Here is a 23,324-nt window from a genome sequence, read left to right on the forward strand (position 1 = left end):
GCCAAGAAGAGTTCTTTTCAACAGGATCAACAGTGTAAGTCCTATTTGGGATCTCCATAAGTTTGATGCTGTTTAATGAAAAAAAAAAATTGCATCTAGATTTAAAAATTGCAGTTAGAACATAACAACTTTATAAACTTATAAGTGCTTATTGAGAAAATATGGTTTGGGGAGGTTATATTTCAATAGGAGACCCGATTTTTAAAGATAGTTATTTCTTATAGTTTTTTTAACTTTCTAACCTTTTCTTTCAGTAGCTTCATGTATTTCATTAATATCTCTGGGTAGCATTTCTATGCTGGGTCCCCTAGAATCTCATATTCTAATTCTTAGCTCCCATTTTATATTTTCACGAGCGTATCATCTTCACAATACAGTTGGAAGCATTTAAGACCAACTACTCTTCAGGCTATCAAGTTGCAGAAGACTGTAGTTTTAAAGGTATTTATATAGTAATGCTGCCACCTAAAGATGAGGTGAATAAAAAAGTAATTTAAAAGAAATGACCCATTACACTTAAATCAGTCTCAAACGGACCTCTAATTGAGGCTTAATAAACATTTTAAGAACAGAAGTTGAATTGTTTCACAACTGATTACTGAGATGTCATAGTTCTATGGCTCAGAATTTCAAAAGCAACAGTGTATAGTTCTCTGCGATTCTTCCAGCCACTAATCACTGACTACAATATAGAAGAGAAGGCATCAAAAGATGCTTGATGACAATTGAGAGGTTTCTGGTTAAGTGGACAAATTACAGACCCAGGCTTTCTCTCATCCATGGCAGTCTCCTAGAAATTCTTCACACTGATTTTGGTAACTCAAATTCTTTTCTTTAAAAAAAAGGGGGGGAGGGGGGTGCTAATCACAACCCATTCCTACTTTGCTTCACAGGATAAACCTGTTGGAAGATTAATACATGTTTAAAGTACTATTGCATAAGAAAAGGGGTGTTTTGTGGTGCATCTGTAAAGTAAGGTCGAAATAAAAGTTATTGAAGCTAAGGGTAGTGTCTTCGTTTTTCTAAATAACTGACTTCTTGGAGCTCCACTTAATTACAACAAATGGTGAAGGCAGTTTTTAAATTTACTTTGCAGCTTACTAGCTGACCCACCTTACTTCATGTGTTGCAGGATTCAGAGGTGACAGCGTAGAGAAACAAGTTACTGTGCACCAAAAATTGTGTCAGTGAGATCCAGAAAATTGTTGTAAAGGACACATTATTCTGCATTTTTGTCTTTGCATAGCAATCCATGACCATTAACTCAGCCCTTTTACTCGGTCCCTCTCGGCCTCAGGACGCATCTAATATTTATCAGGGTTTTGTCCATCGTCACGTTCCCTCAAAGGGGCCCAGCTTCACCTACGGAGCGTGGGAGGCTGGGCAGCAACCCCACACTTCCTGTCAAGGATTCTTGGAGCTGGAGCCGAGCGCGGTCAGGCCCCTTCTTCTTCAAGCTAATTCTGCCCGTCCATCCCCTCTCCGCGGGTGTCTGAAGGCCAAGGTGAGACCCACCCGGGAGATGAAAGGCCCACTGCCTCGGGATGGACTGGGGCGGGGGAGGGGGGCGCGGTGACGAGATGGTGGCCGTAGCCGCAGCGACGCAGAGGCCCTAAGTCAGAGCTGGCGCAGGCCCCGCAGGGTTCTATCCCCGCCTGAGCCTGGCCTGGGCCTTCAGATGGCCAACGAGGGGAGGCCGGTCCTCCCCAGGGCGTTCCGGTGAAACAAGTGCGGCCAAAACCCAGACAGCCCCTTCCTCAGTCGCGCCCCAGGCCCCCCGGTCAGCGGGATGTTGACGCGCCAACGGCAGAGAGGGCGCGCACTTGCGCGCGACTCAGAGGGAAGGGAGCGCGCTCGGCGGCCGCCGCGGCAACAACTGAAACGCCGGGACGCGAGAGCTGAAGGCGCGGGCCACGGAGGGGGTGGGGAGCGCGGAGCGCGCGCTGACGTCGCCGGGAGTCACGCACGGAGCGCCGGGTTACGCGCCGACGTCTGGCTGCCACGACTTGCCGTCTACGGCGGCGGCGGCGGCGGCGAGCGGTTCCCGCTGGGGAAGGAGGAGGAGGAGGGAGAGCCTAAGGGGGCTGTGAGTGCGCGGGAGAAGCAGGGTGAGAGCCGGGCTTGCCCGCGGGAGGGAGAACGAGCGAGAGCCGAGCCGCCGTTCGAGCCGCCGCCTCCTCCTCCTCCCCTTCGGCGCCCCGCCCCCGCCAGCCAGCCCGCCCGCCCCCCTCCCTGCTCAGTCTGCGGAGCCCGACTGAGGCGCAGCTCCGCTCGCGCCGCTGTCCAGGACAGGTGTGCGCGCGCGCGCCCTCTTCCCCTCCCCCCCACCCCTCCTCTCGCCAGCCTAGCGCCGGCCTCGCGCGCGCCCTCCCTCCCTCCCTCCAGCCTGCGCCCTCCCTCACCTGCGGCAGGACAGCGCCCGCCCGCTCGGCCCGGGTAAGCCCCTCGCGACCTTCCGTGCTGCCACTGCCAGAGCTCGAGGTGCTACCCATCCTGTTCCCTCTAATTGCCCTCTCAGCCCAAGAGTAACCGTGGTACCATTGCAGACATCCCCGCACCCTCCCTCTTGGGGATCCAGGCGGTGCAGCAACGCCTTCCACCCTTCCCCCTCCCTCCCCCCGCCGCGCTCCTGGTAGCGACGTAGGAATGAACCCCCTTCCACCTCTTATAAAGGACAAAATACCTCCCCCCCGCCGGTTTGGGAGGCTACCTCTGCCGGCGCTGTAGACAGTCAATGATGCAGTTTTCTTAGTAATCTCTGATCCCCATTTCCCCTAAACCGCGGGGCCTGGGACTGTGCGCTAGACGTAGCCAACACTCCCTTCAGGCCACCCTGGAAGGAGGGGAGAGGAAGGAAGATTTTATAGAATACACTACATTACCCCCCCACGTTGAACACCCCCCACCCCAAATTGCATACACCCCGCCCAGGATGCGTTGTTAAAAAAAAAAAAAGGCAAAATAAAATCTGCGCTGACATCGCAGATATAGTCAGGCCCGAGGATGGGTGGCGCGAATAAGGCAGTTTTACTACCCCGCGGGGCTGGGTCAGCTCTGCAGCCTCCTCTGCCTTTGTCGGGGGCGGGGGTGGGGGGCAAAAGAAAGGGATGTGAAGCTGTAGAGTCTTCCTTCTGAAGGACAGTGGGCCCAGACGTGGGCTGTGATGTTTGTAGGGGAAGGGATTTACCTACAGATTTAACGGCCATAAACCTGAACTTTGGTAGATTGGAGGCCCGGAGACACTGGCTAGGTAACTTAGTTTCGTAGCCGTGAACCCCTGAATAAATGCCATCTTCATTTCCCTCGTCTCTGCGGGACACTCTTGATGATTTTACTCTGTTCTGTTCTGGGACCCTCGTGTTTCTGTCGGGCCAGGAGCTTTTGGACAGCTTTTCGCATCAGTATGTATGCTTGTGGCCCGTGTCCTTGGAAGGGAGGTCCGTGTGAGTGTTACAACAGGATAGATTTGGTTGGATTTGGTTTGACATCTTTTGGTAAACTGTCAGAAGGAAAAGGAAATTTGTGGATTACTTCAAGACTCCCTCAGCCCCCGCCCAAGCGAATTGTGGCTTTGGAAATTAGTGTTGATTAGAGTGTGGAGAGAGTTGCTGTTTTCATTGCTTTGAGTACAATACTAGTAAAACCATTTAAATCTCCTTGGAAGAGTTTTTGACATTTGAATCGGTTCTGTTTGGACCTTTGAGGATATGTAAAATGTTGGGTTCTCTGATTCTTTTGTGAATTTTAGAATGTGTGCCAAAATTACTTAACTATTTTGCAAATGTTTAAACAAAATATTTGGTAAACTCGAAGATTCTATCGAATGAATTGTTCTCTTCATATTTTACATGTTTAATTCATATCATAATCCTTAAACATTAATATAGCATTAAGGAAGCATAATTTTCAAAATAGGTGAACTATAAAAAGGGACATGTTTTAAAAAATGATTGATGAAATGCTGGTACTATGAGATGTTACTGTTGATGTTATGTTAAATGTTAAGATTTACTTAAGAGTTTCCTTTAAGTTTCCTGGTAGAAAGCCATAAATGGGAAAAAAAAAAAAAGGGTAATTCTTCCACTTTGAATATTTGTAGAACAACATTCTGGTTAGTTTTAATGATTTAGGTATTGAAGATAATTGTCTGTTTTAACCCAAGTAACTCTTGAGACACAACAAGTTCTAACATTCTCTTTTATTTTGAAAATTTGTGCATTTGTAAAATATTCATCAACATTGTTTCTGAGAGATGCTCTCTCCAGATGTTTCAGAGATGTGTATTGATTTTTACTTTAAAAAACAAGGTAGAATTATATTGTTTCAGAATCACCTGTAATTTAGGCTGATGAAAATTGAGTACTTTTTTTTCTTTTACCTGTTTCTTTGTGCAAATTTTTTGTGGGTAGGGATTTGTTAAATACATAGTAGAATGAAAAATAAATGAGCTCTAGACTCATCAAAATATGTGAATAGTGTTAATAAAAGAGCTCAGGAAACCCAGACATCTTTATCAGGTTTATAAGCAAGCACATTTTGAGGAAAAGAACATTTTTATGAGTTTTCATGAACATGGATATTTTACTACAAATTTCGTTTCCTCTTTTACTTTCCTACATTGTAATGAAATTGTAAATTTAGTGTTGCAACTAATGGTCTTAAAGTAACAAATAAAAACAGCTAACCTATAGGTTTTTCACTCATCAGGTTAGTGTACTATTTAGGTAATTCACAAGTAGGTAAATCCTTTTTAAATACAAATATTTTCTTATGGATTTTCAATGTTAGGATGCAACTATAACTTTGAAATTCTACTTAAAGTTCTAAACTTTCAGTTTTAAGACTTTTCTTCCAGTTAATATTCATTCCTCCAAGACTGCATTTTAAAACTATATTCAATAGCGTAAGGAAAGCAATTTTTACCTAAGAAGCCTGGGAAAAATCCCACACTCCTCGGTTAATACTGAAATTAATACCTCTTATTTGTAGTAAAAAAAAAATGCTATCTTTGAATCTGGAAAAGGGAGTATTAGCCTTATATATTTTTTAGATACATATATGAAAGACAGAAGCTGGAATATATGGGCAGAAAGTACATATATAGACGAATAAAATAATTGCATATTTACCTAAAGAGTTCCAGGTCTTACCCATTTACCCACTTTCGCTTAAAATTTCAATATCAACTGTGCAAATGATATTTAACAGTTCTGTCTTGAAACTTCAGTTGCCTCTGCGCTGGGGAACTAAGAAGTCAATTCCTGAGCTGGGGAACTAAGAAGTCAATTCCTGATTATAATAAAATTTCTTCCCAGGGCACAGTAAAACTGCTTCCAAACCCTTGGACATAAATGTTTGGGACAGAGGGCAAGAAATTTAAACTATGGAAGCCAGACCAGAAAGGCAGGTAGTCTGGAGCCCTACACTTCTATCCCTGCTGCCTTGATCATCAGCAAGGTGTGGGACCAGAGGTGGGCAGCCCTTTCATCAAAAATCTCACTGGCCTCTTTGCTACTCTGAGCTCATTATGGGGCAGGGGTTTTGGTTCATTGCAAAATAAACCCTTGAAAAAGAGCAAAATCCTTTCTAGGTTGGATTTCATCAGATCTTAACTTTAGTTTGCCAGTGGGACCGGCTCTGCTCTATGCAGATGTGCTGCCACTCAGCCTCTGGAGAGTCTGGGGTCTATCCAGGGTTCCGATTGCTGCATGAGCCTAAAGGAGACACTGCCACTTAATACATTTATTTTTTTTTTCTGGGATAGGAAATAGTCCAAAAATTTGTGTTCTCTTCCAACAGACGGGGATAGGGGGAGGAAGTGCTGGGAAACAGCACTGAAGGTGTTCAATGTAGTACTAGAGTTGCCCCTCAAATTAAACAGAAATTCTTTGTGGGGTCCAGAGTTTGGGTTTCTGTTTCTCATAGTGAGCTTCCCTTTGGAGAGCAAGCGTTTCAGAGACCACTGGACACAGGCACCTGGTTCTGAGGCTGGCAGGCTCATCCTCCAGGTTGCTCTTTGGTGGCCTGTATTCTCTACACTATTTTTTCCTCATAGTAGGAAGTAATGAACTTTCAGCCTGGAACTAAAGTATAAAGTAGCTAATGCTGAGTAGAGTAACACTTTTGCTAAGAAAATAGGGAAGACACAAATGCCTAGCAGACACGTTTGTACAAAAAATAAAATAATTTACTAAGGGGCTTTGAGTACTCGGGCATGGATAAGGCATATATCCCTAGTCTTCTTAAGTTTCTTGACTGTTCCTTTTTGGGGGCAACCATGTATTCATTTGTTTCTGGAGCTAAGAGTTGGGGAGTTAAGGCTCCTTCCATTTGGGAGGGAAGGGAGAGAAGTTTGATAGGAATCACTCTTAGGGTGACAGTACTCAATGTTGAAAAGGCCAGAAGTAAGGCTGTATCCTGTCCTCTGCAGGTTATAGAGGGGCCTTGGTGCGGTCCCCTAAGGAAATAGGCCTTAGCTTTACCACATCTGCGGGGCTTTAGGTATATGCAGTAAGGGAATATTTGCTACCTATCTGGGAATTGGAAAATAGGCCCTAGATTATGCATACATTCTAGGAAGAAAAAAATATATTCCCCAGCCTCTTCTTTACTATAACCAGAAAATAACCCCCTTTAGCTGTCACTATCCAAAGACTCATTGGTTAATTAATGGTGGATAGCCTAGTTGTCTGAAGAAAACGTAGCGATCATTTAGTGTTTTACCTTTTGGGGGATGGGGGCTGTCTTTGACATTTAAGAGGTCCTGGGAGGCAGAGTTTAAGGGTCTAGTGAACCTGTTTTAATGAATCCGGCAAGGAACTGCGTATCCCAGGAAATTCCTGACATTTTTAGCTCATGAATTTCCAAAAGACTGAATGATTTTCTCTTCCATTATGGGTCCTTCCAGAGAGGAATGAGTGGGCTGGGGTCTGAATGCTCAGGAGGGCCTGGTTCATCCGCAGAGCTAGTCTTCAACCCAGGCTGGGCTCAGCCAAGAGTAGGGTGCCCCCCCTTCCCCAAATCTCAGAAGGAGGAAGGGGGAGACAGGAAGGCAGTTGTGATCCCAAGAGGGACTGGTTGCAGGTTTGGGGGTGAGTGTGGGGTTTCTTTTTGATTGCTATTTGGGATAAGGGCAGAGACTACTGAATAATCATTGTAGGCACCCCGGCCCTGGTGCGGCTACAGTCCTCCCCTTTGCTTCTCCCCCCCTCCCGCCGGTGAGTGCGCCCGCCCGCCCGCCCGCCCGACTGTGCGGGGCTGCGGTTGGGGGGAGGGGGGAGCGGGATCATCTGAGGCCAGAGCGGCTGCCTTGCGCGGGGAGGGGAGTGGAGGGAGAGGGGAGGGACGGACTAGGTGTCTGCTGCTCCGCGCCACTGCTGCCGGCGCCCCGTCCTCTTCCCCAGCAGCCCCCTCTGCAGCTAAGGGTTACCACCGCACCACCTCTTTTTCCTCGCTTGCCTTAGCAGCCTGGGTTCTGCGGTAGGAGACAACCTAGCCTGGTGGCGGGAGGGCCTGTCTGGATTTGGGACTGGGTCTGGTTGAGGCTCGCAAGGGAGGGGGTGGCTGTGACTTGGTGTCCCCTCTGCAGCGGACTCTGCTATGCTGCGCACGCCCCTCCCCCCATGCTCTCCAGGGTCTCCAGAAAGCAGAGCCCAGAGCCGTCCCTGGTGCTTAGTACGGCTGATGCCGTCTCACCCTGGTCCCCCAACTCCCCAGGCCAAGGCCGCTAAGGGTTTGGCCAACAGCGACAACCGTGGTGGTGGTGGTGGCAGTAGCTGCGGTGGCAGCAGAGCTGCGACGCGGCGCGTCCCACTCCCTCCTCCCTCTAGCGAGGGGTGTAGGGTGAGGGCTGGCGGGTGGGCGCCGCCTGGCGGGTGGGGTCGAGAGGGGTGAGGGGACTGGCATGGGGAGGGGGCGCAGGTCACGTGCTGGCGGGCGGGTGGGCGCGTACAGTAGGGCGCCCAGCTACTGTACTGGGGAGTCAGTGCCCTGTTACCGGGTCTCGTCTGTCTCGTCTCTCCCGCAGATCTCGCGAGAGTGGCTGACTGGCTGTGGGGGTTGCGGCGGCGGCGGCGGCGGCGGCAGCGGCGGCGGCAGCAGCAGCAGCAGCAGGCGGAGCCGGGGAGGGAAAAGCAGCGGCGGCTGAGGCGACTGAGGCGGCGGGCGGAGCGGCAGGCGGCGGCGGCGGCGGCGGCGGCGCGGCGGAGCGCAGCATCATGGCGGACCGAGACAGCGGCAGCGAGCAGGGTGGTGCGGCGCTGGGCTCGGGCGGCTCCTTGGGGCACCCAGGCTCGGGCTCAGGCTCCGGCGGGGGCGGTGGTGGCGGCGGGGGCGGCGGCGGCAGTAGCGGCGGTGGCGGCGGGGCCCCGGGGGGACTGCAGCACGAGACGCAGGAGCTGGCCTCCAAGCGGGTGGACATCCAGAACAAGCGTTTCTACCTGGACGTGAAGCAGAACGCCAAGGGCCGCTTCCTGAAGATCGCTGAGGTGGGCGCGGGCGGCAACAAGAGCCGCCTCACTCTCTCCATGTCAGTGGCCGTGGAGTTCCGCGACTACCTGGGCGACTTCATCGAGCACTACGCGCAGCTGGGCCCCAGCCAGCCGCCGGACCTGGCCCAGGCACAGGACGAGCCTCGCCGGGCGCTCAAGAGCGAGTTCCTGGTGCGCGAGAACCGCAAGTACTACATGGATCTCAAGGAGAACCAGCGCGGCCGCTTCCTTCGCATCCGCCAGACGGTCAACCGGGGGCCAGGCCTGGGCTCCACGCAGGGCCAGACCATCGCGCTGCCCGCGCAGGGGCTCATCGAGTTCCGTGACGCTCTGGCCAAGCTCATCGACGACTATGGAGTGGAGGAGGAGCCGGCCGAGCTGCCCGAGGGCACCTCCTTGACTGTGGACAACAAGCGCTTCTTCTTCGATGTGGGCTCCAACAAGTACGGCGTGTTTATGCGAGTCAGTGAGGTGAAGCCCACCTACCGCAACTCCATCACCGTGCCCTACAAGGTGTGGGCCAAGTTCGGACACACCTTCTGCAAGTACTCGGAGGAGATGAAGAAGATTCAAGAGAAGCAGAGGGAGAAGCGGGCTGCCTGTGAGCAGCTCCACCAGCAGCAGCAGCAACAGCAGGAGGAGACCACCGCTGCCACCCTGCTACTGCAGGGTGAGGAAGAAGGGGAAGAAGATTGATCAAACTGAATGGAAAAACACGCACACACACGCACACACACACACACACAAATACACATACACACAGCCACACAGAAAAATATATACTGTAAAGAAAGAGAAAATAAAAAGTTAAAAAGCTTAAAAAAAAAAAAACTCAACTCCAAGGGAGCACCACCCACAGAACCTCCACCAACTGACAGTTTCTCTTCTTGACTTGCCACCCATCGCTGGATGTTGTCCACTTTATCCACCATATAAAACAGTAAGCAGCTGCTAAAAACAAAAAACAAAAAAAAATACAAAAAGTAATAACATTATATGAACTGTGTTTCCTACTTGATTAAAAAATATAAAGAACTGAGTGTTTATTTCCCTAATTAACCAAGAACTTTTGTACACATTTAAGCTATTATTATTAAAAGTGTTTGCAAAATGGTCAAGATTATAATATTGCTGAATTATATAAAAGTCCTTTTCATGTTGAGCTAACATTTGACTTTAGCACAAAGAAGAGATATTTTAGAACACGTAAAATAATATTTTTAGTTTTTCTCATTTTGTTACCAAATTTCAAACCTTACATGGAGGTTATTATAGTATATTTGACACCCTATATACCTGTGATTAGAGATGTGTATATATATACGAGGGCTAGGCATGCTGTGTGTCTGAGCTTTGTCTAAATGTTATGCAGAAGTTTGTAGAGTTAAAGGTACGTAGGTTAAATTCATGCAAGGTAAACAATAAGTGCTCTCTTTTATACAATATGCATTGCATCTGGACCTTAAGCATAAAAATGGTCAGTGAAACTTCTGTGAACATGAAGAAATTATTAAAAAAGGCATTTAAATGAAATTTGCTAAGTTGTGATTTTTATGGTTGGAACCAAAGTTATTCAAATAGTAAAAGGAAAAAGAGAAAGAAAAAGAAATCTCCCATATTTTTCTGCATCTGTTTGCTTTGAGTAGGTGTTTTGTTATTATTGTGTATATGAGATGTACTTGTATCGTTCATAATATATTTTTTTTATTATGTGTAGAAAGATTTTAAAAACTTAACTAACGTGCAGCAATTTCCAGTGAACCTGTATTTGGACATCAGGTAGTGAGTCTATTTGTGGTCACTAGCACTGTCTCCTAACCTTGTAAGAGGTCTGAAGCTATCTTTTGATTTTTGCCAGTGCTATTAACTTATGTAGACCTGTTAAAAAGCAAAGTAACACAATTATAGTTATCCTACTGAGCCATGGATTCTGAGTTTCATTTTAAAAGTGAAAGCCAAGTTGGTGTTTGTAAAGGATTTCCATGTAGCTGTGGTGCTAGTTATTACTGGCTACATTATATGCTAAGTGTATTTGTGTTCCCCAAGTGTACAAGCCTTCTATCAAAAGTATGTTCTATAACTCATATATTCAAAGTGTTAGGGTATAAAAATGCAAGCTTAGGAGAGCACTTTACCAAGCTGGTGTCCTCCAAACTGAAATTGTTTGTAACGATAGTCTTTTACAGGTTTTCATTTAAAGATGTCTGTGTGCTTTTAATTGACAACTAACTTCTTGCTGCTGTATAGTAAAATATTAATATATTTTTATCATTAAACTGCTGCATGACTATCATCTTTGAGTGAAGAGAAAATGTTATAAAAAAAAGATGCCTTAAACAGTACATTTTGGTTTGGAATTCTGTAGAAAGTATTTTGGTAAAAAAAAGAAAAAGAAAAAAAGGATCTTGGATCTTGTCTGACAGAGAGTTCTGGGGATGGAATTGTTTCTTGGCAAATCCAGCCATTATAGATCTAACTGCTGTATGTAGAAGAAACACCTGTAGAGTGGGAAGGTATCACTGCTTCTCCCATTATAAAGCATTGGCCTAGGAAGGTGAAACAGTTGTCTTTTTGAAGGATTTTTTTTTTTTTTTGGCTGGTTCTTTGGGTTTTGATTTGATATTTTTAAGCTCCCTGGTTGAGTATGTTGTCTTTGTTTTTGAGATCTACTGTATGTGTTGAATAACAAGCTATTTTCATTGTACTGTGCATTTTCCCATTGCTTTTAATATTCATACAATGTTAAATATGAGGTGACCGTTACAATAGTTAGGAGTTTCTTTACTTACAAAATCACTGGAAATGATTAAATTGCTTTCCCCCTCTCCCCAAAGGTGCGTTTTTTTTTCTTATTTCCATATAGTAAAGTTGAGCTTTTACAGTGCGTATTGTGACATTTGGAATGCTTATCAATTGCATGTATACATTAATAACCTGCACTTTTTTGTCTTAAGGTTTGTTGAGCTGTTTTGTTCACTGTATTTTAACTGTGATATGGAAAAGATTGCATTCTCTATGCTGTTGCTAATTAGGAAAGAGAATTGCTTTGATTTTTGTCTCTTGTTTACTATAGCTTAAAGTTAAGCCTTGTACTACAGGTTGTTGGAGTACTCTTAGCTCAGTGTTTCATAGTAGCCAGCAATAAGTAGTGCAAGTCAACAAAAACACAGCAAACTTAGGCAAAGTGTCCTTTCTTTGAGATGTGAGTTCTTTCAAGAGGTTTTCTTTAGGGTCATTTACCTAAAGTGAAGCCTTACTTATCTATAGACTTCAGATTCTGCTTGGAATCCTACCGGATCAAGAAGCACATGTATTGTGCAGTTGTCTTTACACTATTACAGTTGAACACAATCTTACTAGGATTTTGAAACCATTGATTTATAGTCAGTGGGTTTTAAAAGAAATCTACATGCAGATCTTTAAGACTAAGAAGTGATCATACAAAAAACTGAGTGACTGTAAAGATGCTCTTTTTTTTTTAAGCATCTCATTTTACCACCACCACCACCACCACCACCACCCCCCCCCCCCCCCGCCCCCAATCACCCAACCTTTCCTTCTCCCCTCTCCTATTTCATCCTTCCACTACCTTTCCCTTCCCAGGTGCTCGGTACTTTACCAAGGTTCTATATCTCAGTGTTTTATGTTAGTTTCTCCTTGTTTTTATTTGCTAGTTGGTAAACCCTGTTTGTGCTGAAAATAAAATGGTATATTTGACCATATGTGTTATTCATAGAAGACAGTATGATCAAATGTGCCAAAAATAAGTAAACAAAACTTAATTCTTGACAATGCCTTATTTTTAATGATCTGCTCTGTCTTATAGTTCAAGTCTAAGAGCTTGGTTAAACTATGTTATTTGCCTAAGTAAAAAGGAAAACTTGAAATGCATTACAATATTGACATTCTTAAAATGAGAGACACTGTCAAGTAATTTAATCCAGAGATCAGCCATCAGATTTGAAATGCTGTGTGTGTGCGTGTGCGTGTGTGTGTGTGTTGTGTGTGTGTGTGTGTGGTGTTATTCATGTTTCTTTTTTCTTTAAAATCACTTGAGTCTTTTTTTAAGCTATTTTTTTTTTATTTGTGCCTCCTATTTATCGTGCTGATGTTAGAAGCAGCAGTCATCCAGCCACAGAGGGAGCTAAAGTTAACTAACCAGAACTGTAGAAATCATCATACATGCCTTTGACAACAAAGGAAGTTCATAAGGAAAGCCATTCTGGCTTTTCCTCTACTAGATACAGATTGGAAGTACATGTATATTTGCCAAATGGTGGGGGGGGGGGGGAGGGAAGAAGACAATGCTAGTCAGGAATGACAAACTGTTTTCCAGCTTCACAAAAGCCATGGAAAGTAAAAACCAAAACCAACAGAGAAATTTTAAAATTTTGAAAGTCTCACTTTCTAGTGGTCCCATGCAGGGGTTAAAATTTGACTCCATATTGCAAGGATATTGTTTTTGTTACTGTTTTAGGCCTTCATATCTACCAGTGGATAGTCTGATACTTCAGGTAATGGAGAAAGCTGCTAATAATTTTAACCCCTGCCTAAAGAAGACATTATTTCATTTGGGAGCAAGTACTTATTGCCTTGAAAAATAGCACTGTAATAGCCTGTCATAATTAGTTGTAGAATAACCTTTATCCCTTTCAAACTATGCAAATTATTAAATGTAAATTAGAATTAAATTAAAAATAGTTCATTATATTGCAATCAGATGACATTCACAAACGTAACTGGAGCATAAACAAAATAGTTTAAGAGTTTTTATGCTAATAAAAATATAACTTAGCTACCTATTCTAAAAATGGTGAATATTACTAATACTGTATGATAGAACTGGGAAGACTGCCTCCCTTTTTGAAGAGAAAGATTAAGGATTTTTATAATTGTTTTTCATCAAATTTTAATATTTTTGTCAAATTTTAGAATTTAATTTGTAAAACAGTTTGCTTTGTACTGGCATATAGAAAATAGGGTATTGATTTTAAATTTTTTGAAGCCAAGTGATCAAGTACATTTGTAATAAAAGTCAATGGATCTATATCAGTTGTACTCACTGTTTTCATTTCTTGTTATTAATGTAGGAATGATGTTCTTTTTCTGCAGGAAAACAACTAAATTTGGGTTGGAAGGGAGGGGAAAAATGATGAATCTGTTGATAATGAGAATCTGGGTGGGTATAATGGCTCAGGCACTTTCTCTAATCTTTTAAGTCAGATTTAGTGTATTTAAAAAGATGGTATGCCAATGTTTTTTTCTTCCTGGTTTCTTGATGTTTGGAGGAGTTACTCATTTTTGTTTCTGTGCTTTAATGTTTTTGTGCTGGCACAAATGCTGAAACATTGCCACAACACATTTTTTAATTATGACATTTTCAGTTTTCTGCCTACCATGGTAACCCCACCATGGGCATGAATTTATACTTACGTTTCATGTATGGCTTACCCTCTTCTCTACAATTTTCCCATTTCTTCATGTTAACACCTCCACACACATTTCTACATGATTTTAGAATAAGTTTTTTTTCTGAAATTGGTCGGGTAGCTTTCATAGCTTGTTTTTTTTTTTTTAATGTGAACATGTTTTATTCCCCACCAAGAGAGATAACAAATCTAATGACTTTCTTCCTTTTTCAAAGTCTTTTGAATGTTAGAATAACATTTTAGTTACTATGTGAAAAAAATGCTAAAACAAGGGCATCTTTAGCAACTTTGATTTTGAAAACAGTTGTGTGTATATATACCTATATATACATACAAGTATGTATATATATATATATATTTCTTCATGAGAGTGAAATAGAGAACATTTTTAGATTTGATTAAGCAAGCAATTCACTGATTTTGTGAATCTGCCTTTAAAATTTTTGTCAACTTTTTTGAATCACACATTATATATTTTGTTCTCTTCATTGCATGTTAACCAAATTTAGACCATTTATAATTAAGTACATTATAAAACTAACATGATCATTACTATTAAAAATTACTGTTTTTAGTCAACAGCAGTAATTAGAGTCTTTGCAGAGTTGCAGTGTATTTTTAAGAAAGGCTGGCTAATATTTATGATTCTAAAACCAAGCCTAAGTTTAAGGCCGAGGCCATTTTGGCTCTTTCTTTAACAGACATTTCATTATTATGGGCTAAGTGAAGATAATCTAAACTAGTTTTGGCCTGAATTATAATTTTAAGCTGAACAACTAGATGAAATGTGAAAAATATGGTTGGTTTTAAGCCAACAATTTTCTGTCTTTCATCTGCCAAACTGACCACCAAATTTGATGCTACCTGGCCTAGACAATTTATGTCTTTAGGAAAGTTTAATAGGGTAAAGGTCACTTGTTTAAAACATTTTCCTTAATCTGGTAGCTATTCATTTTTGTTTTGTCTCCATATTACATTTGGCATTTGCTATTTTACTCTTTTCTCCTTCCTTTCTCCTCACTTGGTTCCTCCCTCCTTCCTGATGTTTTTTTCCTGTTTTTTTCCTGATGTCCTTTGCTCTTGTGGAAAATTGTCTTGTTGATAAGATAGAAACATGGTGGTGATCCTCTGAAAAATTAAGTTGCTTCTTACAGACCAGAAATATTTTACATACCTTGGACACAAGATTTTTGTGTTTCCATGAATACATATTTTGGTGATTACTGATAACTTAACCATTTAAATTGTATAACATAGGGAAAATTTAAATTAGAGTTGAATTTTCTTGATTTTGGGTCTACTTTTAATAATTCAGGAGGCCTCTAAGTTTGGTAACCAAGTCCTTGTATTCTAGAATCGTACAAAACACAGAAATACTCTTCTTAGTGTGTGTTTTGATTTAAGATGTATTAACACAGAAGGCATCTAGGAGGATTTAAGGAAAGATGACCTTGTGAAGTGGCAGTTATGGAACAGGTGGTACCTACTCACCTTGACTAGCTCAAACAATGATAACTTCAGGTAATTTATTAGACTCATAGTTCTGCTCAACTCCCATTCAGCTGGAATATGTTGGCAGTTTCCAGCACATTAGTTGGTATCTCTTGACCTACCTCTTTAATGAATACATCTGACATCTTGTCTCCCATCCTTTTTTCCTTGTCTCTTTTTTTCTTTATTCTTCTTGCCATAGGCCTGCGCTCAAGCTTACTCCCTTCAGAAAGAAGTAAAGAAATTGCTGACCTCTACCTTAGAACATAGCTAACTGATGATCCAGAGAGATTTCTGTATTATGAGGTAATTGGGCAGTATTTTCTCTTATTTTCTCCATAGTCTTAAATTGGCAGTTTGAAGAGCATCTTAATTAATGATTGTTAGGAAATTTGTGAATTGAAGAGTGTAAGAAGTATGTGGTTAGGTAAGTTACTGGGAACTGAGACTTACTGGTTTGGAAATTTGAGAGCAGGAATGGGAAAAGCTGTTTAACGTATTTGTGAATGGGGATGTGAGAAGTATATAAGGGAATGGTTGGAAGTAAAGTGGGAGAAAATTTTATTGGAGATAGAAAAAGTACTAAAATGAAGTCTGAAGGACAGTTGTTTAGTCAAAACAATGAAATTGATCTTTACTAAGGAAGTTTCGATAATGCCAGAGAAAACAAGACCCCTTTGGCTAAGAGAAAACTGATGTTCTACACCTAGTTTTGAGGATAATGATGCATTGTACAAATATATTTTCATGTGTAGGTTGATTTGTGGAATGTTTCCTTTTCTGGGTCAAATTTAAGTTATACAGTTGTGGAATCCCAGCTTTTCTGATCAAGGTACTTACCATTTTGAAAAAGAAGTTTTAAGCCCTTTTACAGTCATTTTAAACTATCCATAATATTTATAATTATTTTTTCTCAAGCTCTTGTCATATTCAAAATATTCTTGAAGTCAAATTATCGGATTTTTCAGTCCACAGAGATTCATTCTCAAACATCCTTTGTTTTACAGAAACTTTCGTCTTAGGTCACATAATTGTTTTAATGAGCTAGGTAAAAAAACACTAAATTGCAATTTTAGGTATCTTTTCTATTTAACATTTGTATTCCTAGATGTGAATTATGATCATGGTCTTGAGGCCCTCCAGAAATGTTGCATTTCTAAAATTAGACAACCTGTTCCTTAAATTGATGTTTTTGTTTCTTTTCCCACTTTCTCTCTTACTTTAAAATCATAGAATTCCCAAAATTTTAGTAGTGGTAGAATTTAATTATATAATTTAATATATGTTTGGGGTTCTTATGTTCTTTGTAGGATGAGGTGATGGTATTGTTTTCTGTTCCTATAACCCCAGGGGTGTTTTAAATTATTTTAAGATGAAGAATTGCTGTTAATATTTGTTTTTAAGGTTATTTAATTCAGATATTCTTGGATTGACTCTTCATTGGCAGATTTACTATGGGTTTATACCCAGTGACTTTTGAACACTTACCTTCAAGTTTTCATTTTAATCAGACTCTGTACATTAATAAAGTAAAAATCTGTTTTAAAATAGCCCAAAGGAATTTTGAACTTGGAAGGTAATTTTTTAATGTCAAATTCATTAACAATAGTGGGGTTATTTTATTGGTAGCACTTAGTATAGTTTCATGTCTTATTGTGTGTCAGATTTTAAATTATAATATAGTTATATAGTATCACTTGTTTAAGAGCCTTCTTAAACAGCCCCTTCCTTGGGAAGTAAATTCCTTCCCTTAAGAAGAGAATTCCCAAACCTCCATCAAGAACCAGTCATTTTAAATATCTGTAAGACAAGTCTTGGAAAGGCTTGACTTTAGTCAGTAGAAATGATAGCCCATTTCCATGCTGCATACAGTTGTTAGGGTTTGTAAAGGTGTCATTATATATAAGTGCAAAAGCAGGAAAAACTATAAAGTTGCCTATAAATTTTCTAGTTTTCATTATTTGCACTATTATCTTTGCACTTGATATTTTGGAAGTTAAGACTAGTCACTTTCACTTTTGTTTCTAGTCTTTTCTAATTTCTTGCAGAATTATGTTTTCAAGATCCCACCCAAAGCAAAACTTATATGCAATTAAATCTGCTTTATAAGACCAAGGAAATATTTCTTAATGTTAGCTATATAATACAAGAATTTGTTTTGATAAAAATTTTTAATAAGGGCCCTTATTTGCCAATGAAATCTTTTGTAAATGTGAGCTTTATTGAACTGTTTAAATAAAATGAAAGTTTAGGATAGGATATGTATAATGATGTTGTTGAAATCCAACTTCTGGCTTCAGATGGCCTGGTTTTGGAGTGTTGGTCTGTTTTTACTTAGTCAATGAGATCCGAATCTTACTGGGTAATGCTTAAAACGCTGAAAGCGAAGTGGGTTGCAAGTGGCAGCTCCCTCTTTCATGTAGTTTTTCCATAATGTTCCTATAGTTTTCCTCATAATCTCTGTGATTTAACTGGTATTAAAATAATTAAATGACTATTCCTTTTTGGAATTTACAATTGACTCCTTTTTTTTGAAGGGAGGGGACAGCAAAGGATGTGAGACTTTATTTTAATCAGAGGTTATCTTATAACCTCACTGATAATGCTCTACAAAGAGAACAAAAAGTGTACCTGTGAACATATCTTTTTGTCTTAGTGAGATTGTGCAATGAAGTGTTCAGAATTGCAAAAATGACAGTTTCATCAATAGAACAAAGATGTGTTTGGGGCTTAATTTTTTTAAGTTACTTAATTATTTCATTTTGTATTCCTTGCCCATAGCTTTTTACACACCTCATACTTAAAACCAACAAGTGAGAGAGAGGCTTTTCAGATTTGGTTTATTTTTGGAATGCTTGAGTGTGTTTCTGGATGGAGGAGGGGTGTTAATTCTTGACATGCTCTTCTCAGCATGTTTTGCTAGTCATTCTGGATCTTATGTTTGCAAATTCTGTTGAAATTCTGTGATGTATTTGAAATGAGAATGTCTTCTATGACATGGTGTGAATGTTTGTGGCTGGATTCTATTGTGGAACTTGTGGCTTTGTTTTCAATTTGAGTAGGAACTTTAACTTCCATTGTCCAGATTTTAGGTTTATCTGGTAGAATTGTGCCAGGTAGTCTCTAAATGTGGACCAATTTTGAAAATGATGGTTACAAATGTACATTTGTCTCTAGATTATCCTGTACTCAAAACCCATATCATTAATTACCTATGTTTCATGCTGTTAGATCTTTCAGTGTGGATGATATTCAGCATTAGATCCATGAATTAATTCCTTTAAGAAAAAAGAAATTCTGTTTCCAAACCTTTTCCTGGAGACTTAAAATTACCCATATGGAAAATGGGGTGGGGGAATGAAGAAATGGCTTTGATTACTTTTTAATGGAAGTTTAACCAGCTTAATTAATCCTTTTTTTTTTTTGTTTGAATCACTTATTTTCTAAATGAGAACAATAACAACAACAAACTATCAGCATTCCTTCCTCCTTTTTGAGGCCATTTTTCATTTTCTGCCTCCATTTCCTAATCCTGGTATTGAATGAATTACGGGTATTCTTCTAATTCCCTATAACCCTTTTTTGGGGGGTCGCAGATATCTTCAATAATTTGATGAAAGTGATGGACCGTCTCCCCAGAAAAAATGCACATACACATAATTTTGCATACAACCTCAGGGGCATCACAGATCTTTTGAAACCCAACTTAAGGATCTCTGCTCTAAGTAAATTCTAGATAAAATTGTAATGCAAATAGTTGATAAAAATAGGAACTATCAACTTTAAATATTTCAGATTCAAATTATTAAATGGTGGCCCCTACTAGCAAAATGTGGCATTGCAACCAGCTTTGTTAGACATTGTAACATCCAGACAGAAGGAAAAGGAAGCAAGACTCTGAGAACTATTTATAAAGAGTCAAGGCATCTCTAGACATGGGAGCCATTTTTGGTTCAAGGCAGGGATCAGGATGCCTGACAACTTCTAGCAGGGTAGAGTTTGATAAACCAATGCTCAGGATGCCAAGGGGTTAGCTATTATCTTAACCCCTGCCTCACCAAAAGATTTTAGTTTTGCCTATTGGGAAACAAGATGTCACTAGGGAAAAAAAAAGATTTGCCTTACAACTTTGCTGGAACACATCAGTTTGGTGGGACACTAGCATTATTTTTAAGATGGTACATTAAACCAAAGTAAATTATTCTCTATGTAGAACATTATTTACTAGTAACATTTATTTGGGTGTATTAGCTTTGACAATTTTTACCAGTAAATACTGATTTTATTTAAAACTGGGAATCCAGTTTATAAATAGGATAGTTAATATATCCATTCTTCTTCCCCATGTAAAGAATAGTTTAGAGGTTTATGCATACTTTTTACTTTACTCTCTTGATACCATGGGGTGGGTTGGAAGGGGGGAATCTTTGACTCAACAACTGACAAAATGTCAAAAATTCAGAATTCACAATTTGAGAAGCAGCACTTTAATTCTAACTCTACACCATTTTAGTGCATGTATTAATTTTAATAATGATTTTTGGTGCATGCCTTTGGGCTTATTCAAAAGTGTACAATAGAAAAGTGTATTTCCTTTCTTAGAAAGGAGATGTTTTTCTACTTTGCAACATGTGATTACAAAAATCTTCCTCTGTGGGAAGATTACCATGTATTGAACTACTGAAAAGTATATATTTTTAGATATACAGAAGGAATAATCTACATGGAGCAGCATTCAGACCTATATAGAAGTCATAGCATTCTGTATAGGACCAAAAAGGAAGTAACATTAAACACTTAAACAGGCTTTGTTGGGTAGAAATACCTTTAGATCTTGCATTGACTTCCAAAAAAAAAGAGAATACCACAGAAGTTTGCTGAAACTTTTGTTTGAATTTTCTCTGTCAGTGTATTTAACCCAAAACAACAGCTTTGGGTTAGCACATATGTAAGAATCAAAACACAACAAAACAAAATAGATCAGTCTGGTTTGCCAATCCAGCCTAACTGAAATAAGTAACTAATCACTTGCAACATGAATAACTGTACAACTCCTCTAAGGTTTTGACAAAATAACCTTGGCTGATGTGGGAAGACTCCCACATGGATTTCTGACCTGACAGTGAAGATTCATGCTTGACATGATTTCAAACCTGACTGTCTGTTTAAGGAGCCATGGTACAGTTTGCTAATTCAATCCCAGATACCTGTTGATTACCTGTGAGATCTAGAGTCCAAAGTAGCCAGCAGCTGTATCCCTGGGTGCTCTGTGCCCATCAGATAGCATAAAGTAAGAGAGTTGGGACAGGCCACAGCTCAGATGATTGACCTCAGGTGCTGTAGACAGCTCCAGATTCAAAAATTGTATCTGCTTTCTTGGGAGTCATCACTGAACTAATGTCCCACACTGTTACTTACTATAGATGCTTTCTCCTACAGGAGGCCCAGAGCACACATCCTAATTGCTTGTGGTACTCAGAGAGGGGGTGCTAACTCTGATGCCCTGGCCAAGTTCCAGTTTAGGGATGTGGGTCTTCTTGTCATTCTAATTGGAAATGTTCATCACTTCCCATTTTTCCTGTGGCTCTCCGTGCAAACTACACTAGTCTCTTTCTTTGCCCCAGTCCCAAGTCTCTAAGATACTGGTGTGTATTAATTATGTGGGCCAAATTCATGCCGTATTCTCATGCACAAGAGTTCAAGAGTAAATGAGCTTGGTGTCAGAATGGCCTGTGGTTGGGAAATGGACTTTTGTGATGTTTAGGGATGAAATGGGCCCACGTTTAGCGTAAGTTTGGGAATATACACTAGCAGGAGGCTTACAGCCATGAGGTGTCAGCTGAAATCGATTTTCCCTCTTTTCTTATGGCATAATTAGAAAATCTGTTGGGCAGTCAGGGAAGGCCGGAGTTCTGCAGCTTTAATCTGGGTAACTAAGGCTGGTTTGAGCAAGACTTTGGTTAATTAACTGGGTTCTCAGATGCCACAGACTCCGTGAGAAGTCACCATTATTTTCAATGGTTGTGATAGAATTTCCCCCTAGTAGCCATTATTTTAAGATTATATTGCAGAGTTGCTTTATTTTGAGCTTTTTGTGTATACACAATCCCAAACTGGAAGAAATTTTAAAAAGGAATCCTGCTGTGAAAGGTATATATTACTCTAGATTTTTCTTACTGTAAATATTGTAAGATTGTAATACTGTCGATATTTTATTAACCAACAAATGTTAATCTATGTGAATTCAGACTTATTTTAAATGTGCTTCTTATTTACTGTGTGTGGTCCCTGTTGCTGACAGTATTAAGTTATATTCTGATGTAAGATTAACTTTATTAAAGAATGTAAACATTAATGTTTCCTTATGGGAAAACATATAAAGTATAAAGAAGACAATTCTTTTCATCAAAATATACTGTGTATTTACACTTGCTAGACCCAGCACCACTCACAAATTTAGTACATTGCTCAGAATTTCAGTTAACACAGCTGACATGGTTGTACTCTGTCTGAAAGTCTTAAAGATTAGGTGTTGTTGGAATATAAACAGTTTGTTTTGTCTGCTGTGAATCATACTCTTGAAATTTCTAATCAAGTTTGTAAAATTTTTATAGTAAAACATTTTAATGGCAATTTAAAATTTTGTCTTCTCTAAAGAATGGTAAAAAAAAATCTGTTCAAAAATGGAATTGTTCTTTAATATCTTTCCAAAATGACTTTGGTTAAATGGACCAGATGTATATTAGTTAAAATTTAGAATAAGTTGTTGATATTCTTTGCGTTTACAAGTTAATCCTTATTGGAGATGTGCCAATATATAGTAGAATATCATTAATTTGCACTGTTTGGGGACCCCATTTAAGAATGCTGAATTTTGCCAACTAAAATGTAAGCAAATGTAATTTAAAAAGTAAATTTGAGCATTCTGTATTAATTATGTGCAGTTATCATATGAAGAAGCGCAGTGTGTTGGGCTGTAATATAACCATATTTGCTGTCATGTTCTCCCATCTCAGTGCTGGGAACTCACCATGTGGAAACCAAGCAAATGTGTTGTGCATCAGCCGGCTTGAGTTTGTTCAATATCAAAGCTGAAACTAGCGAGGTCTGCTGTACTGCTTATTGAAGTATTGTGATTCTTTTAGGCATTGATTCTTACAAAATATATACTGTAACAGTATACTTTGTACAGATTTAAATTTTATTTGAAAAAAATGAAATAAAGTAGGCAAAAAATAAAGATGTTTATTTTTCATGTGACTATATAAGCAACTCAGTCTTTTGTTTCAGTGCTTTTTTTGGGAGGGGATCAGGGACTTTTTTATTTTTTTCTTTCTTTTTTCTTCCCATACATGGAAACCATTTTTAGGACTTAGTACACCTCTACTTGCCTGTTACTTGTGACCATCAATTGCCATAGCATGAAGTGTACTGTCATACTGTAAACTCTCCATATTCTATTTCATTTCAGAACATTTATGTTTTTGCTGGGTGCTGGTGGTTCACACCTGTAATGGTTCAAAGCCATCCCATACAGGAAAGTCCATGAGACTCTTATCTCCAATTAATCACAGAAAGAAAGAAAAAAGTTGGATTGGCACTGTGGCTTAATGGTAGAGTGATAGGCCTTAAGCAAAAAGAAGGTCAGGGACAGGGCCCAAACCCAGGGTTTGAGCTCTAGGACCAGAAAAAAAAATTGAATATTCTATACGAATAGCTTCCCCATCTATCTTCTTGTCATCACATTTAACCAAAGGAAAAACTCCCACAGATCACACTCCTTTTCTGTGAAAGATTTTGTTTTCTTTCCTTTTAAAATGTGAAGCTAGATTGGGGTATAAAGGCTTACAAAAGTGTCTATGACAAAAAAAAAAGGAGAATCTCTGTAGAAAAATAGAAGTTCCGTCTTAAAATA

The 23,324-nt window shown here is 40.4% G+C and overlaps 2 protein-coding genes across 3 annotated transcripts; both read left to right on the forward strand.

Moving 5' to 3' along the window:
- Positions 1 to 2,377: 2,377 nt before the first annotated feature.
- Positions 2,378 to 10,782, forward strand: Pura (purine rich element binding protein A). Of its 2 annotated transcripts, none has more exons than XM_042692077.1 (2): positions 2,378 to 2,436; positions 8,027 to 10,782. In XM_042692077.1, exon 2 carries the CDS (start codon positions 8,217 to 8,219, stop codon positions 9,183 to 9,185), a length of 969 nt encoding a protein of 322 aa, XP_042548011.1. In that variant the 5' UTR covers positions 2,378 to 2,436; positions 8,027 to 8,216; the 3' UTR covers positions 9,186 to 10,782. The 2 variants fall into 2 exon arrangements, with proteins under 2 accessions (XP_042548011.1, XP_042548012.1); XM_042692078.1 differs by lacking the exon at positions 2,378 to 2,436 and adding an exon at positions 7,297 to 7,479.
- Positions 10,783 to 16,305: 5,523 nt separating this feature from the next.
- LOC122118155 (IgA inducing protein) lies at positions 16,306 to 22,681 on the forward strand. The gene has a single exon (XM_042692079.1). It carries the CDS (start codon positions 22,346 to 22,348, stop codon positions 22,502 to 22,504), a length of 159 nt encoding a protein of 52 aa, XP_042548013.1. The 5' UTR covers positions 16,306 to 22,345; the 3' UTR covers positions 22,505 to 22,681.
- Positions 22,682 to 23,324: the final 643 nt, after the last annotated feature.

The sequence above is a fragment of the Dipodomys spectabilis genome, unplaced genomic scaffold (assembly GCF_019054845.1).
Source record: "Dipodomys spectabilis isolate Male_0828 unplaced genomic scaffold, ASM1905484v1 ptg000147l, whole genome shotgun sequence".
NCBI classification, from domain to species: domain Eukaryota; kingdom Metazoa; phylum Chordata; class Mammalia; order Rodentia; family Heteromyidae; genus Dipodomys; species Dipodomys spectabilis.